The sequence below is a fragment of the Portunus trituberculatus genome, chromosome 41 (genome assembly GCF_017591435.1).
Source record: "Portunus trituberculatus isolate SZX2019 chromosome 41, ASM1759143v1, whole genome shotgun sequence".
In the NCBI taxonomy this organism is placed as follows: domain Eukaryota; kingdom Metazoa; phylum Arthropoda; class Malacostraca; order Decapoda; family Portunidae; genus Portunus; species Portunus trituberculatus.
In genome coordinates this window covers 23,266,291-23,281,289 of record NC_059295.1, presented here as the reverse complement: position 1 = coordinate 23,281,289, position 14,999 = coordinate 23,266,291, and the positions used below count along the sequence as shown (strand labels likewise).

Genomic DNA, 14,999 nt, shown 5'->3' with positions numbered 1-14,999 from the left:
TATATATATATATATATATATATATTCTTCCACATATATCGAATAATGACGCATAACTAGCTTTATTGATATTAGTGCGTACTTGGTGTAGTAGCAGTCTGATCAAAAAGATTTTATCAGCTTTTGTTAAATTTTCTGAGTTGTGGAAATTTAATAATTTTAGTAATGTTACTTGTGATGAATTTAGTATACATATCAACAACACTCAAGACAAACTTTTGTACAACTGGTAAATTGACTTATTCACTGCAGCAACAAAATATTTTTTTCTTTTTGTTTCAGTCAATTCTTCTTCTTTAATAATTTTCACATTTTTATTGTACACCAATATTCATAGGGCCTGTAAGTATTGAATAATGACAGATATCAAACTAGAAGGAATACATATTAGTGGGAATTGTATTTTTCATAGTGCCAAATCTGCACTTGCACGTCACACACACACACACACACACACACACACACACACACACACACACACACACACACACACACACACACACACACACACACACACACACACACACACACACACACACACACACACACACATTTTTGTTCTATTGTTATGGAATGTTTATGCAGTAAGAAAGAATAAGTGTGTGTGATAGAGTGAATGATGAGTAGACAAGAATTGCATGGTGTTGTAGACCTTGCAAGGGGTTGTGGGTGCACTTAATGGGGCTTATTGGTGTCTGGTCATAGTTAGGATGTAGAGCACTCCATAAGAAATACCCAGCATTTGCTCTAGTCTCAGATTTTGGGTTAGTTATAGAATAGGGAATGGTGTTATTATGAAGGAACAGGAATAAATCAGTATATGGTGTTGGGGTTGCCATGGATATATGTTGCTAGCTGTGTTTTGCCTAAGTACAGTAGTCTACAAGATTATATCCTTCCACCGGAGATTGATAGGTCTAAAAGTGTGAATGTGTTTGTATGTGGTGCTTTGTCTGAGCAGCTCAATGTGAAGTTGCTGACCTGGTATATAGATAGATGATTGCATGTATAGAAAAGAATAAAAGATAAAGAAAAGAAAAGTAAAGGCTGAAGTCTAGAAGATAAAGATAAGTGTGGAAACACACAAACACACATGCACATGCGCACGCACACATACACAGTGCTGGCTTCACAAGCCAGAGGACCGGGGTTCGATTTCCCGGCCGGGTGGAGATATTTGGGTGTATCTCCTTTCACATGTAGCCCCTGTTTACCTAGCAGTGAGTAGGTACGGGATGTAAATCGAGGAGTTGTGACCTTGTTGTCTCGGTGTGTGTTGTGTGCCTGGTCTCAGGCCTATCCGAAGATCGGAAATAATGAGCTCTGAGCTTGTTCTGTAGGGTAACGTCTGGCTGTCTCGTCAGAGACTGCAGCAGATCAAACAGTGAAACACACACACACACACACACACACACACACACACACACACACACACACACACACACACACACACACACACACACACACACACACACACACACACACACACACACACACACACACACACACACACACACACACACACACACACACACACACACACACACACACAGAGTTTTCTCCAAGTTTAAGCAAATTGTCATATGAAGAAAGACTATGAATACTAGATCTTACAACATTAGGACAGAGGAGGGAAAGAGGAGATTCAGTAGCAGTGTACAAAGCAATGGAAGGACTGGAAAAACTAGTTAGAGATCTTACTAATTTGGGACACCATTGACACAAAAGGACATGGAATGAAGAGATATCAAGAAGTTCAGCTTTCTACAAGATGTGTAGAGGTGTAGAATGGTCTAACAGTGGTTCCCAACCCCAGGGTTACAAAGGTATTTCTAAAGGTTTCCAGAGGGTCTTACAAAAAAATATCTTAATAATTCACAGCTGTTCACATTTTTATTTTGATTAATGTAACTGATTTACTTTATTAGGACAAGGTAAAGATTCTCCTGGACACATAGTAAGAAAAGAGTCGCTGTAATAAAACACCTATACTTGTGCAATTCCGCCCGTAGTACCAGTAGCTTTCATGTGCAATACAATAAGTGTAACATGAGATGGCTGGATTTATTATTACAATTAGTGTCACTACTCCAGGTTAAGACTGCATTTAAGGTCGCAACACTGGTCTAGATGATAAAGTTGTTTAAGCAAGAACAACTCATAATTTCAAGGAAATGTTTGATTTTCATAGATGTAGAGCCGGAACAGCACGGACGTAGCTCCTTTTCTGTATTTTACAACTAGGTAAAGACACACACACACACACACACACACACACACACACACACACACACACACACACACACACACACACACACACACACACACACACACACACACACACACACACACTGTAGTGTAGTGGTTAGCACGCTCGACTCACAATCGAGAGGCCCGGGTTCAAGTCCCGGCGCGGCGAGGCAAGTGGGTAAGCCTCTTAATGTGTGGCCCCTGTTCACCTAGCAGTAAATAGGTACGGGATGTAACTCGAGGGGTTGTGGCCTTGCTTTCCCGGTGTGTGGAGTGTGTTGTGGTCTCAGTCCTACCCGAAGATCGGTTTATGAGCTCTGAGCTCACTCCGTAATGGGGAAGACTGGCTGGGTGACCAGCAGACGACCGAGGTGAATTACACACGCACACACACACACACACACACACACACACACACACACACACACACACACACACACACACACACACACACACACACACACACACACAGTAGTACAGTAGTAATAACCTGAATTGAACTTCTATACACTTACACTTTAGAGAAGTCCTTGCTTCATGTAGGCTACTTGGTGATCTAATTCAACTCATAAAGTCTTTGTAACTATACTCCCAACATGTAAGATACTTTGTATATATGAAAATGATTGTTGCATATTTGTCTTCGTTGTAGGTATGGAGGCAGGTTCGCTCTCACTTGGGTATAAGGTATAAATGCATATTAAATAATATAGGACTGTTTAATTTATTTTAGATATTGTGTTCCACTTATCATGTGTTCCACTTACTTGGTCACATGATGTAGGCTGTGATACTTGTAGCAGAATGAATTTTGGAGTACTTACATTGATGGTGAAATTCTCTACTTAGAAGAATAATTACAAAAAAATATCCATACTATGCTCTGGGCACACTGAAATATCAAAGATTACAAATAAGTAATGATTTATGATTTGTAAGGGTATTCATATGATAATAATTAATTTAAGACTTTTATAATGTAGTTATATCATATACATTAACATTTTTGAGAATCAACCCCCTTCAGTGTAAACACTCAGCTATATTTCAGTCATTATAAAGCTGCACTTTTGGTAATTACTCAAATGATGAAGCTATACAAAACTGTTCTTAAAAATTTCCCTTCACTCCTTGAATCTCTTGAATGTTAAATTTTAAATTCCTTGGCATTGAAAACTCTCTCTATATAATTAATCTGAATCTCATCTTTTCTCCTTTGCTTTCTATAGATAATGTGTATATTTTTTGATGAAGGCATGCTTTGAGAGTCAGTGTGTTGGGTGGAAGGAATGGGATTCCCTTCAATAAAGGGATGTGCTGGAACCTGAAGTTAATACAAGTTCAGGCTAGTGCTGTAGTAGGTTGCTAATGGTAGGGAAAACTCAGACTTCTATGGTTACACTCTAATAAATTTTGTGATGTGTATGTAATATGTATGTATGTGTATGGACAGGGGTCTGTCATCATGTATGGGGTCTAGGTAAGAGGTATATGTGTAAGCAAAATTCTTAACAATTGCTGCTTTCCTAATAATGTTTGATTTCCTTTTGTTAAAGTTATGAATGAGCTGTTTCTCAAAGAATGATTGAAGAGTGTAGTAAATTTTTCATTTTGGATCAAATACAGTTTTTTTTTGCTACCATGAAACAAGTTTCTCAGTATGTTTTTGGTTAATCCTTGAAATTTGTAATTGTGAATTAGAAAAGAAATAAAATTATTCTATTCTCTATCTGAAAAATAAATTGATCATTTGTAAATTGTAATTTGCATTTATAATATGGTAAATGTGAAGAGACACTACATTCTATTTCTTTGTATTTTATATATTTGATCTCAGTTCATAAGAACTCGCTCTAAGAGAGTATTCCATAATAGGTTCCTATCTGTCTCACAAACGGAAAGCTTGGAAACATATCAGGAACAATTATGACTAAGTCGCATATTAACAGCAACCTTTGCTCAATGGTTGGGCTAAGACACCTCAGACTGCATATGCCGCAGTCTTCACATGAGCTGTTGCATCGCACCAAAGCTGTGCACATTGAAGCCCATCATGAATGATTTAGTACCTACATGTCACTGAAGTGATAGTGAATGATAAAAACTAAACCAAAAAGACAAAAAGGCGAGAAAGGAGACACTCAACAGGTGTATGACAGACTGCAGTTTTTTTTGTGATTTATTTGGTTCTTAAATATCCTAAAAGTATTAATCTTTACTGACATGGAAACAACATTATGATACAATTTTTAAAAGTTGTATTTCTCATTATTTTTTATCTTCAATCATACAGTCAATCCATGGTCTGCACACTTTACCTAGGCATCATGCGTCCTCCCGTGTTTAGGATAATTTCTGAAACACAATGCACACATCACTATATTCAAAGGTTCTAGTTGAAGCTACACTGATTTCTCAATTGTATCGTAAGGCCAGAGCACGCCACGTGGTGTTGGGATCCTTTAATATTGCGTAAATGCTGGATGTCATCGCGCATTTTGGTGAACTGCACAGTTACCAATGCGAGGCCAAAATCTACCATTCAAAAGTGATGATGATGGATAGATAAACAGATGAATAGGTTAATGAAATAAATAAAATGAGGTGCTTGGCCATGTCATGGACATATCGATAGATAAACTAGGATAATTGGCCGTTCCAGTGAGCAATAAAGGACAAGATGACTAGTTATAGCGAGGATAACCATATGAAGCTTTCCATGAAGGCTAGCGAGTAGCAGCCAATACTCAATGACCTTAATGAAGGAATAATTATCCCTTATCGTTAGCCTATCTCAGTCGGGCAAATATCGTGGAAACCGTACCCCGAGTCGCTTGTCTTGGTCGCCACTCGCCAGTCTAGGGGTGAGGATCGCCGCAAACCAACCCTGCTAGCGGGAAGAATATTGGCCGAGCAGGTTTTTGTTTTAGTGTTTCTAGTGGGACACATTTCGTGCTGGCTGAAACACGGAAGTTTATCGGGAAAAATCAGTGTAGGAATGACCATGTGAGGTGATCGCCATTTTCGTGCCCTACATACCAACCTAATGAGAACAAAGCTTAAGTCACCACAGGGAGTCTCGAGTCCTTGGGAACTTGATTTGCTAGAGATTTGCTTGGTGCCACGTGTGGTTCATTTGGAGTCTTTTACCGTCATTTCTTTTAGGCAGAATGACTTCGAAATTATCAACGTGCCTAAAACGCAATGATTATCTTAAGATATTTAACCAAGAAAAATACTGTGGGCAGCTCTGGGAAACCGGGAAAGAACGAGGAACTGAGCTGCTGACCAAACCTTAGACCTGTCCAGGGGTAGCATAAAATCCGTGCCCATACTCAAGGGAAGCACATTGAAGTGATTCACAGAGCCGTTATAAACTTCAGCCAAGCGAGAAATGTTTCTTCCTCGAAGCTAACGTTTCTCAATGGTGAATATTCCGTATTGAAAGAGATTTCCGCATCTTAACAGCTCAAACAACCACCCCCTAGGGAAAAGGTGTGCTGCATAATGCCCGTGATGTATGGGCGATGTTTGGAACTGCATGGCTGCTGGCATTGTATCGGTGTGTGGCCGTGGAGAGTGTGCCGGAAAACTCCAATGGTGTGTTGAGTATTGAAATGCAAATGAGTGAAAATATTTGTTTATGCAACAGGTAAAGGAGTGGGCATGGAAAGGATGTTGATTCTGCATGCACCGAAATGTACTGAAAGTGTTTTGGAGATAGATAGGCTGTGTAAATACTATGCTAGGAATATTGCTTGCGCCCCGTGTCTAGTGCCCGGAGCAGCTCAGGATGGTGGGAAGGTGATTTGTTGGTGAGGGAACCGCGTACCCAGCGAGTCTTCTCTCTGCAAGGTCAGCCAGTTCTTTTGGTTGACTTTTAGCCATCCGTGGTAAAGGTTGCATGCAGGTCGATTTCTGAAGCCTGTGTAAGTAACGCTAGCGTGGGTGGGTCTGCCGGTACACCCTTGAGCTGCTAAAGGCCACTGCACGGACACCGGTGAAACGAAAGTGAATCAGAAACATGACATAATATGATTTATTTATCATACACTTATGTAAGGCTTTGATTGCAGCTAAATTTTGATAGAACGCAAATTATGAGACAAGGAGAAGTAACAGAGCGCCACGTAGACTTTGTGAGTAGAAGAGTGGAAGAGAGTGGCTTGGAAGTACCACCCAGGAATTTCCTCGGAATCTGAACCTAACACTTAAAACTGAAGTAGCATCTTGGATAGATTGATGGGACCTCAATTGTGGTTCCTTCCCAGAAATTGAGCAGCAACAGAGTGAGGACATCTTCGCGGTGTAAAGAATGAGGTCTGAGTAGGAAAAAAAAAAAAATATATATATATATATAAACCTGTTCTATAAAAAAAAAAGGTTGTAATGAATCCCGTGGCTTTGGTATGGGTATTTCGGGAGAGGCGATGTATTGATTACACGAAAGAAAAAAAAAAGACTACTTAGCAACCAGATGAACGTGCAGTGATGAGTACTGCTGTAATGCAAAGGACAAGGACTAATATCTTAAAATGTATGAGAGAGAGAGAGAGAGAGAGAGAGAGAGAGAGAGAGAGAGAGAGAGAGAGAGAGAGAGAGAGAGAGAGAGACTGAGCTATATATTTAAATTTCAACATAGGGGAAGGAAGGCACGTGTTATGAAGTGTGATACGATACCAGATTATTGATACTGATACATTGATGAAGGCCACAGACGTACAGATGTGTCAGTGTATGAGTGTCACGTTTATTGACATTCTTGGACCCATAACTTACTGATACGATAAGTACAAACATTCTTATATTCCTCTTTTTTCTCAATGCAAGTAAGATGATACTCTGACCCCACAGTGAAATTACGAGGTTGTGTAATTAATGGAGACAGTGATGGGTGAAGGTGGGTGAAAGGTGTAGGAGTGACAGAAGTTAACATTTGACGCCAAACCTGACAGACGGGTGTGAAGGTGCGGCAGGTGAAGCTCTCAGAGGAATCACGTGCTACTGAAGGGATCGTAAGGAAAAAAATGTGGTAGTTAGATGGGCATTTATAGTACGTGATGGGAAGGTGTGGTTTGTGATGGTGAGCGATGGAGTTAGGATCAAATGAAGGATACTGGAGAGTTCATCATTGCATTGTCTGAGTTATTTCTTTTAGCTAGTTTAACATGTACACTATCTACTGTTACTGTCCTACGGAGCAAGGATGAAGACACTAAATTTGCATTCCTTAGAGAGATGTATGTTAAGACGGAACCTGATAGAAGTATTGAAGTGGTATAGGTGTTACAAGGGGGCATGAGCAAAGTTCTTAGGATCAGTAGCCAGGAAAGAACCAGAAATAATGGGTTTAAGCTTGAGAAATTCAGGTTCAGGAAAGAAATGGGGAGGAACTGGTTCTCTAACAGAGTGAGTGATGAATGGAACAGACTCAGTTATCATGTTGGTGCTGAATCAATAAGGAATTTTAAAGGGAAGATAAGACATATTTATGGATTGTATGATAGATGGAATTAGGTAGCTTTGCACATACAGGGACTGCCACGTGTAGACTTAGCTAATAGCCTCTTGCAGCTTCCCTCATTTTCTTATGTTCTTTTGTTCTTTACTAATACCTGAAGACTCTTGATTAACCTCTCAAAAGGAAAAAAAAAAAAAAAAGTTAAAATCTTCACAAATCAAAGACCGGTCCCACTGCTATTGAATTAAAAGTACCAGAGCAATGAAAGAACCGCCGAAAGTGACAACTAGAGCGACCAGAACAAGTTTTAGGATTAGCAAGGCACCCAGCTTTCCGCGCCGCACTTAAAAGTACTATTGACATTCTGATACACCCACATTACCTGCCACGGTGGAGCCGCACGGCAACACCCATGCACTATCGGATGCGTGGCTCCGTGGCGTGTATCAATTATTCTTACGACGAAGTTATAAGGCGATGATTGTTATATTTTCTTCTCTTCCTCCTCCTCCTCCTCCTCCTCCTCCTTCTTCTTCTTCTTAACGTTGTCGCGTCGTGGTCGTCATCGTCATTGTAGTAGTAGTAGTAGTAGTAGTAGTAGTAGTAGTAGATAGTAGAGAGAGAGAGAGAGAGAGAGAGAGAGAGAGAGAGAGAGAGAGAGAGAGAGAGAGAGAGAGAGAGAGAGAGAAAAGAGAAAAGAGTTGAGTGGTAATCTTTTTGTGTTGTTTTTTCTCTCGGCAGGTTTGTTAAGATTTCCTCGTGGTCGTGTTGTGACAGCGCAATGACATCTTTCCTTATCGTTCTCTTTCTCACTTTAGGTGGCAAGTTTTCTAAAGACTTTATGATTCTCCCTGGACTGTGTGGTTAGGTTCCTTAGGTCAATAATACGCGTCCTAAGTCAGATGTATGAGAGAGAGAGAGAGAGAGAGAGAGAGAGAGAGAGAGAGAGAGAGAGAGAGAGAAAATGAAAGGAAAGAAAAGAAAATCGTATTATAAGTAAAGTGAAAAACAAGAATATTTGGTTAATTGAATTTAGCTTATCTATTTTTTTATATTCTCGTAGTTGTGTGTGTGTGTGTGTGTGTGTGTGTGTGTGTGTGTGTGTGTGTGTGTGTGTGTGTGCGTGTGTGTGTGTGTGTGTGGGATACAGTGTCCAGTATCCTTGGTAGTGAAATATCCAGCCACGGGGAGGAAGACGCTACCCTGGTGCACGTGGCGGTGCAGGCTGACGGCGAGGCGTGGCGGGCTGGCAGGTGGCTCTCTGTCTGTTACTTTCAGTCCAGTAATTCGATATGTCTTGTCAACACGTGCAATGAAATTCAAGAGTGCCCTCCTTCAGTTACTGTGTTGCTAGTTATTGAACGTTAAAAAGTCAGGTTTCCAAGTTCATTGAAGTTTTTTTTTCCAGTGCATGTTTTTTGTTTTTGTTTTTGACGTGATGGGCTATCCACCCTCTTCCTTTGAACGTGCTGCACAAAAACACAAAAAACTGGTCCCGCCGTACAGGTTTCAAGAGGCAGGATACAGCGACGGTGGGGGAGGGTTGGTTTCATAACAGCACCAAAGAATAAATCAATGTATTTATTTAAGCGTACAAACATCTCCTAGCCTGTCTTAGATAATTACAGCGTTTACAAGTAGAGGACAGTTATGTTATGTACACACGTACATAACAAAACAGAATCGGCTATGTGTGTGTGTGTGTGTGTGTGTGTGTGTGTGTGTGTGTGTGTGTGTGTGTGTGTGTGTGTGTGTGTGTGTGTGTGTGTGTGTGTGTGTGTGTGTGTGTGTGTGTGTGTGTGTGTGCGTGTGGTGTTTGTGTATGTGCAAGAGTCTTCCATTGCAGACCAAACCTACAAACATAGTTACTATAACAGAATGAGCCGCCTGGCACTCGCTAACACAGTTCACACTCACTGGGAAGACACCTGCCAGGCCGCGTCAGCCTTCTCAGCGTTACATTAACGCTCGTACGATTCGTGAACCACGCGTGTTAAATTAAGAAAAAAAAGAAATGTTTCAGAACAGTTCAGCTTCAGCACCACAACCCTTTCAGACTAACCTTTCGCTCAGCACAAACTTGCCGCATCCACTTACAAGAGGAAATGTTAGTCAGGCGAAAATTAGTATTGTTTCTTAAGTGTCTTCAGAGTTCGGTCGTGTTCACGTTGCTTTACTGAAACTCTCACTACATTATGTTATAAAGGATTCCGCTCACACAAATGCACACGCTGCCGTCAAGTACGTTCCACATAACATTTTCTGTCTGCTAAAGTGATAAATAAACTTCGAGTAAACCTGCATATGTATATATATACACTTCCATGTGGCAAAAATTGCTCCAGAAACACACACACACACACACACACACACACACACACACACACACACACACACACACACACACACACACACACACACACACAAAGGAGTTCGGAGTCGCCTTCTTGCTGCGGGGAAACGCGAGATCATAGCTTGACTGATGATGCCTGTACAGCACCTTTCCTCAGCTGGGTGTACAGGGCTATTGCATCATGAGAGTGCATTGGAATCACTCACATCTTGCTTGTGAGTCGAGATCTATGAAAATAGTTACTACGTTACTAGAACACTAATATCAATTTCTCTCTCTCTCTCTCTCTCTCTCTCTCTCTCTCTCTCTCTCTTTTCTGCCTGTTGTGCACCGGTACGTAACTCACTGCTATGCAATACATAATGAGGTAGTTCCCTAGGGTGTGGATCAACTTCCATCCATCGAATCCCCACGCCCTTGGCTCAGCCTGTTGAGTCACTTACTAGTTTTTGTTGGGTAGCTGCCGCCCACCTCCGATGCTGTAAGCTCGGAGTCAGTGAGTGCGTTGCTATACCAACCCGTGGCTTCGTTGCGAGATGGGGGTTGCCTTGACCCTTTAGGAATCCAGGAGGCGCATCTACCGCTTGGCAGACTGGCTGACCTGCTGAGCGGTGTGAGGGTGACAGGTAATTTCAATTTGGGTTCATCAGGAACGCTTGTGGAGGTGTTGTCTTTTTTCCCTTTCTCTGCATCATCGTTTGTGTGAATTACTGCTGCCTTTGATACTTCAATTCCTCTGAAAAGAAAGGACATTGCTTGTACTAGTCTCTGGTACAGGTGCTCCAGCAAGAATTTGCCAAAGTTAACGGTCACATTCCAATTTTTACAAGTGTAAGGTGGTGCTCACATGAAGGCAATCATGATGGTGAAGTTGAGGCTGGCGCCAAAGAAGAATTGAGTTCCTGGAAAAGTGTCCACTGTGTAATAGTAGATTGGAGAGTAGACAGCGTATCCGGCCATCGGCATGAGGCCGTTGAGCGCCGCCATGACGGCACTGATGCGTCCTGCGGGAAAACGGCGCCGTTAAGGGGCTATCACACTGGCCTATGATACGCGGAACGCGGGCCACGGTTCTTGGTACGAAACCAGGAACACTATCACACACAAGCTGCCCGTGTTCTTGTTATGCTAGGCAAACGGCCCACTAACCAAGACAAAGCCCAATCAAAATAAACCAGAACAAAACCATGCCGCTTATACCTCAGCTTGTGTTTTGTCCTGGAACTGCATTTGCACTTCCACTTGTTGAAGAAAAGTAAGTAAAAAAAAAAAAAACTAGAGAAAAGCTGAGACGTGCGCGATAGCAACTTTAAAGTCAGAGGTGGTTGCGATGAGCCCAAACTATCGACATTATATATATATATATATATATATATATATATATATATATATATATATATATATATATATATATATATATATATATATTTTTTTTTTTTTACCTTTCTAAATTGATGAAATATTATTTGATATTCCAATATGAAAAATTTAGTCACATTCTTTTTAGTTCAAATGAAAGATTTTTATTACATATATCATGTTTACTTTTCCATTGGGATAGCATACGGAGAACCGGGATGGATATGAAACCATCCCAACTTGGTTCCGCTAATCCCGGGCAAGTTCAGCTATCTAGAGCGGATGTTCCTGGTTCCGCGTATCATAGGCCAGTGTGATAGGGCCTTTAGTCACGGCTAACGAATAGGATTATACAGTTGGGATGGCAATCTTTAGCTGACTATTTATATGATATTCAACTAGGTTCCACGTTCCACCTTATGAAATAGATCGACAAATAATATGAATAAGCAAATATATATATATATATATATATATATATATATATATATATATATATATATATATATATATATATATATATATATATATCGCGCGTGCGCACACACACACACACACACACACACACACACACACACACACACACACACACACACACACACACACACACACACACACACACACACACACACACACACACACACACACACAATAAGTAGATTCTTGGTTAAGTTAGATTCATAGTTAGGTTAAGCATTTCATTGTTTTAATGTCCCCCCCTGTATATTTTCAGTGTACATTTTTTGTTACACTGCCAAATTAATAAACCGTATATTATTATTATTATTGTTACACACACACACACACACACACACACACACACACACACACACACACACACACACACACACACACACACACACCCGGTAGCTCAGTGGTTAGAGCGCTGGCTTCACAAGCCAGAGGACCGGGGTTCGATTCCCCGGCCGGGTGGAGATATTTGGGTGTGTCTCCTTTCACGTGTAGCCCCTGTTCACCTAGCAGTGAGTAGGTACGGGATGTGACCTTGTTGTCCCGGTGTGTGTTGTGTGCCTGGTCTCAGGCCTATCCGAAGATCGGAAATAATGAGCTCTGAGCTCGTTCCGTAGGGTAACGTCTGGCTGTCTCGTCAGAGACTGCAGCAGATCAAACAGTGAAACACACACACACACACACACGTTGCAAATAGTAAAAACGTACCTTTTTCCTGGGAGGTGACCATTTTGGTGGACATTGATCTGAAGGCGATAATGTAAGCGTTAGAGATGATGCTGACCACGGGACCCAGCCACATGAGGAAGGTCTGCGCGGCGCTGCCCACCAGGCCGTAGCACACGTACTCGGAAACGATGGACAGCGCCCCAATGATGATGAGTAGCGTGTCTTTGATATGGAGGATCTTGGAACACAGAGGCACGAGGAAAAGGGAGCCTGAAAAGAATATATTAGTCAGTCCTACTGCCTCTTTGTGGGTGAAGCTTTAATGATATGTACTCATGAATGTCAATAAACCAACGCTAAAACAATATGCACTACCAAGAGCAGCCAGAAGGTTGCGATAGGAGATCCAGTAGCCATAATCCGAGGCGTCCCAATGCAGCACATGACGCACGAACTGGTACATGAAGAATCCTGGAACACACCACCCAAACTTACTAACTCAAGCAACACAACTACTGTGAGTGTGTGCAATACCGAGAATGTTACCAACAGAACGTAAAATACTGAAATGTGAATGAAAGCAAGCAAAATTACCTCTGGCCATCCGACGTAAGCTGTTTGCAATGATAATTGTGATAAGTATAGCGCGTAAGTTGCCGTCACGCCTCTTGAGGGCAGTCTTGAACGACTCCACCACTCTTCTCCAGTTGAAGAGATCCATCAACATCTTGGCAGCTGTCACCTTCTGCGGCGCCGAGGATTCCTGAGCGTGTGAGTTTTTCTCTGCGAAAGGACCGTGGCTTTCTTTGACGTAGACAACGATGTACACGGTGGCCACGGCGTAAATCAGCAGAACCATGGCCAAGGGCAGGTGGTAGCCGACGTGCTTAATCATCACAGCCGCCACCAGGGTTCCTACAGGGCCCCCGAGGTACCACAGGGAATTTGCCACGATCATACGTGATGTTCGTTGTTTCTCATTCGTTATGTCACTAATGTAACTAGTGGTGGCGGAAAGAATGCCCACGTTAGCTCCGCCCAAAGCCTCAAAGAATGTTATTGGGTAGAGCAACTCGACCGGCCAGGTGGTCTGCCAATGAGACACCAAGTACCCAGCGGCGTAGATAATGTGGCCACACATCGTCACCAGCAAGGGAATCTGCAATGCAGAGTGGGACATTTTACACACCCAAAAAAAAAAAAAAAAAGAGAGCGTGAGCGACTGCACACACACACACACACACACACACACACACACACACACACACACACACACACACACACACACACACACACACACACAGAGAGAGAGAGAGAGAGAGAGAGAGAGAGAGAGAGAGAGAGAGAGAGAGAGAGAGAGAGAGAGAGAGAGAGAGAGAGAGAGAGATTGGGGTATGGGGCTAGATGATGTGGCAGAGACGCACCTTCCTGCCGTACTTGTCACTCCAGGCACCCATGAAGAGGATGAAGATGAGTGGCGGGATGGACATAAGGATGCTGTTGTAGAAGGCGAACAAAGAAAACTCTCTCTGGACGTTGACACTTTCCTGCGGGTGGGCCGTCAGGTTGGCACAGACCTGTAGAGAAGACACTTTATGTATCACTAGTGCAAATCAACCGTGACACAGTTGTCACTCACCATGACACACACACCAACACTTACCTCAGGTGAATATCCCAGTTTAACGGAACAAATTTTGTTCATTTGAACATTTTCGGTGTAAATTAGCATTGCTTCCTTGCATGCTCCATCCACGAGCATGACTGGCTCCACCGTGATGGCGCCCAGCACGGCGCGCACCCATTGCACGGCACTCCCCACCATCATCTTGTGGTGTTTGGGGGCTGACTCCCTCTTACTAATCATGAATATCACGTCACTTCTTAATGAACAATAAAATATTCGTAGATAACTTTCAAAATTTAGTTACATGTATTCATGAATAGGGATATTTCTCTAGAAACTTCTAAAGTAGCAAGAACACATTAAACTTGTTCCTCTGTTGTTGTTCAATATTATTTTACATTTCTTCAGTAAATTCCAGAGTTAAAGAGATGAGTCTCTTAGCACAGCGTTGGCAGTTTCGAAGTGGCGGCGAGGAGCGCCAGGGCTTGTATATACTCCTTGTGGGAAGGTGGGAGGGGTCTCATGTAAGGGCGGAGCGAGGATCTCTGCGCCAGTCAGCAACGCGCTGGCTGGATGAAGGGGGACGCAACAGGGAGAGAATCCTATAGGGACAGGGAAAGAGTTGGAGGTATTTTTCCCTATCTTTTTTGTTCTCAGGATTTCCTTATACACCCACCCACTTCAATGTTCTCGTCTTGACCTTTCGCGGTCTGGCAGTATATTTTGTATCCTGCAGGAGCAGTATAGGTGTTCTTATTTGCGCTGACAACTAGAAGACAAATATGTTTTCATACCAGTAACTGTATGTT

General features: G+C 42.1%; 1 protein-coding gene across 1 annotated transcript; it reads right to left on the bottom strand.

Moving 5' to 3' along the window:
* Positions 1-9,273: 9,273 nt before the first annotated feature.
* On the bottom strand, positions 9,274-14,727 carry LOC123517048 (proton-coupled folate transporter-like). The gene is made up of 7 exons (XM_045276877.1): positions 14,227-14,727; positions 13,988-14,140; positions 13,158-13,722; positions 12,939-13,034; positions 12,603-12,833; positions 10,912-11,068; positions 9,274-10,800 (listed from the first exon to the last, which is right to left on the bottom strand). The coding sequence occupies exons 1-7, from the start codon at positions 14,428-14,430 to the stop codon at positions 10,500-10,502; spliced, it is 1,707 nt and encodes a 568-aa protein (XP_045132812.1). The 5' UTR covers positions 14,431-14,727; the 3' UTR covers positions 9,274-10,499.
* Positions 14,728-14,999: the final 272 nt, after the last annotated feature.

Coding starts and splice junctions, on each gene's coding strand:
- LOC123517048 (XM_045276877.1), bottom strand. CDS start 14,430: ATGATTAGTAAGAGGGAGTCAGCCCCCAAACACCACAAGATGATGGTG. Junction 13,723..13,987: donor GTGACAAGTACGGCAGGAAG/GTGCGTCTCTGC, acceptor TCTGCATTGCAG/ATTCCCTTGCTGGTGACGAT. Junction 12,834..12,938: donor CAACCTTCTGGCTGCTCTTG/GTAGTGCATATT, acceptor TATTCTTTTCAG/GCTCCCTTTTCCTCGTGCCT.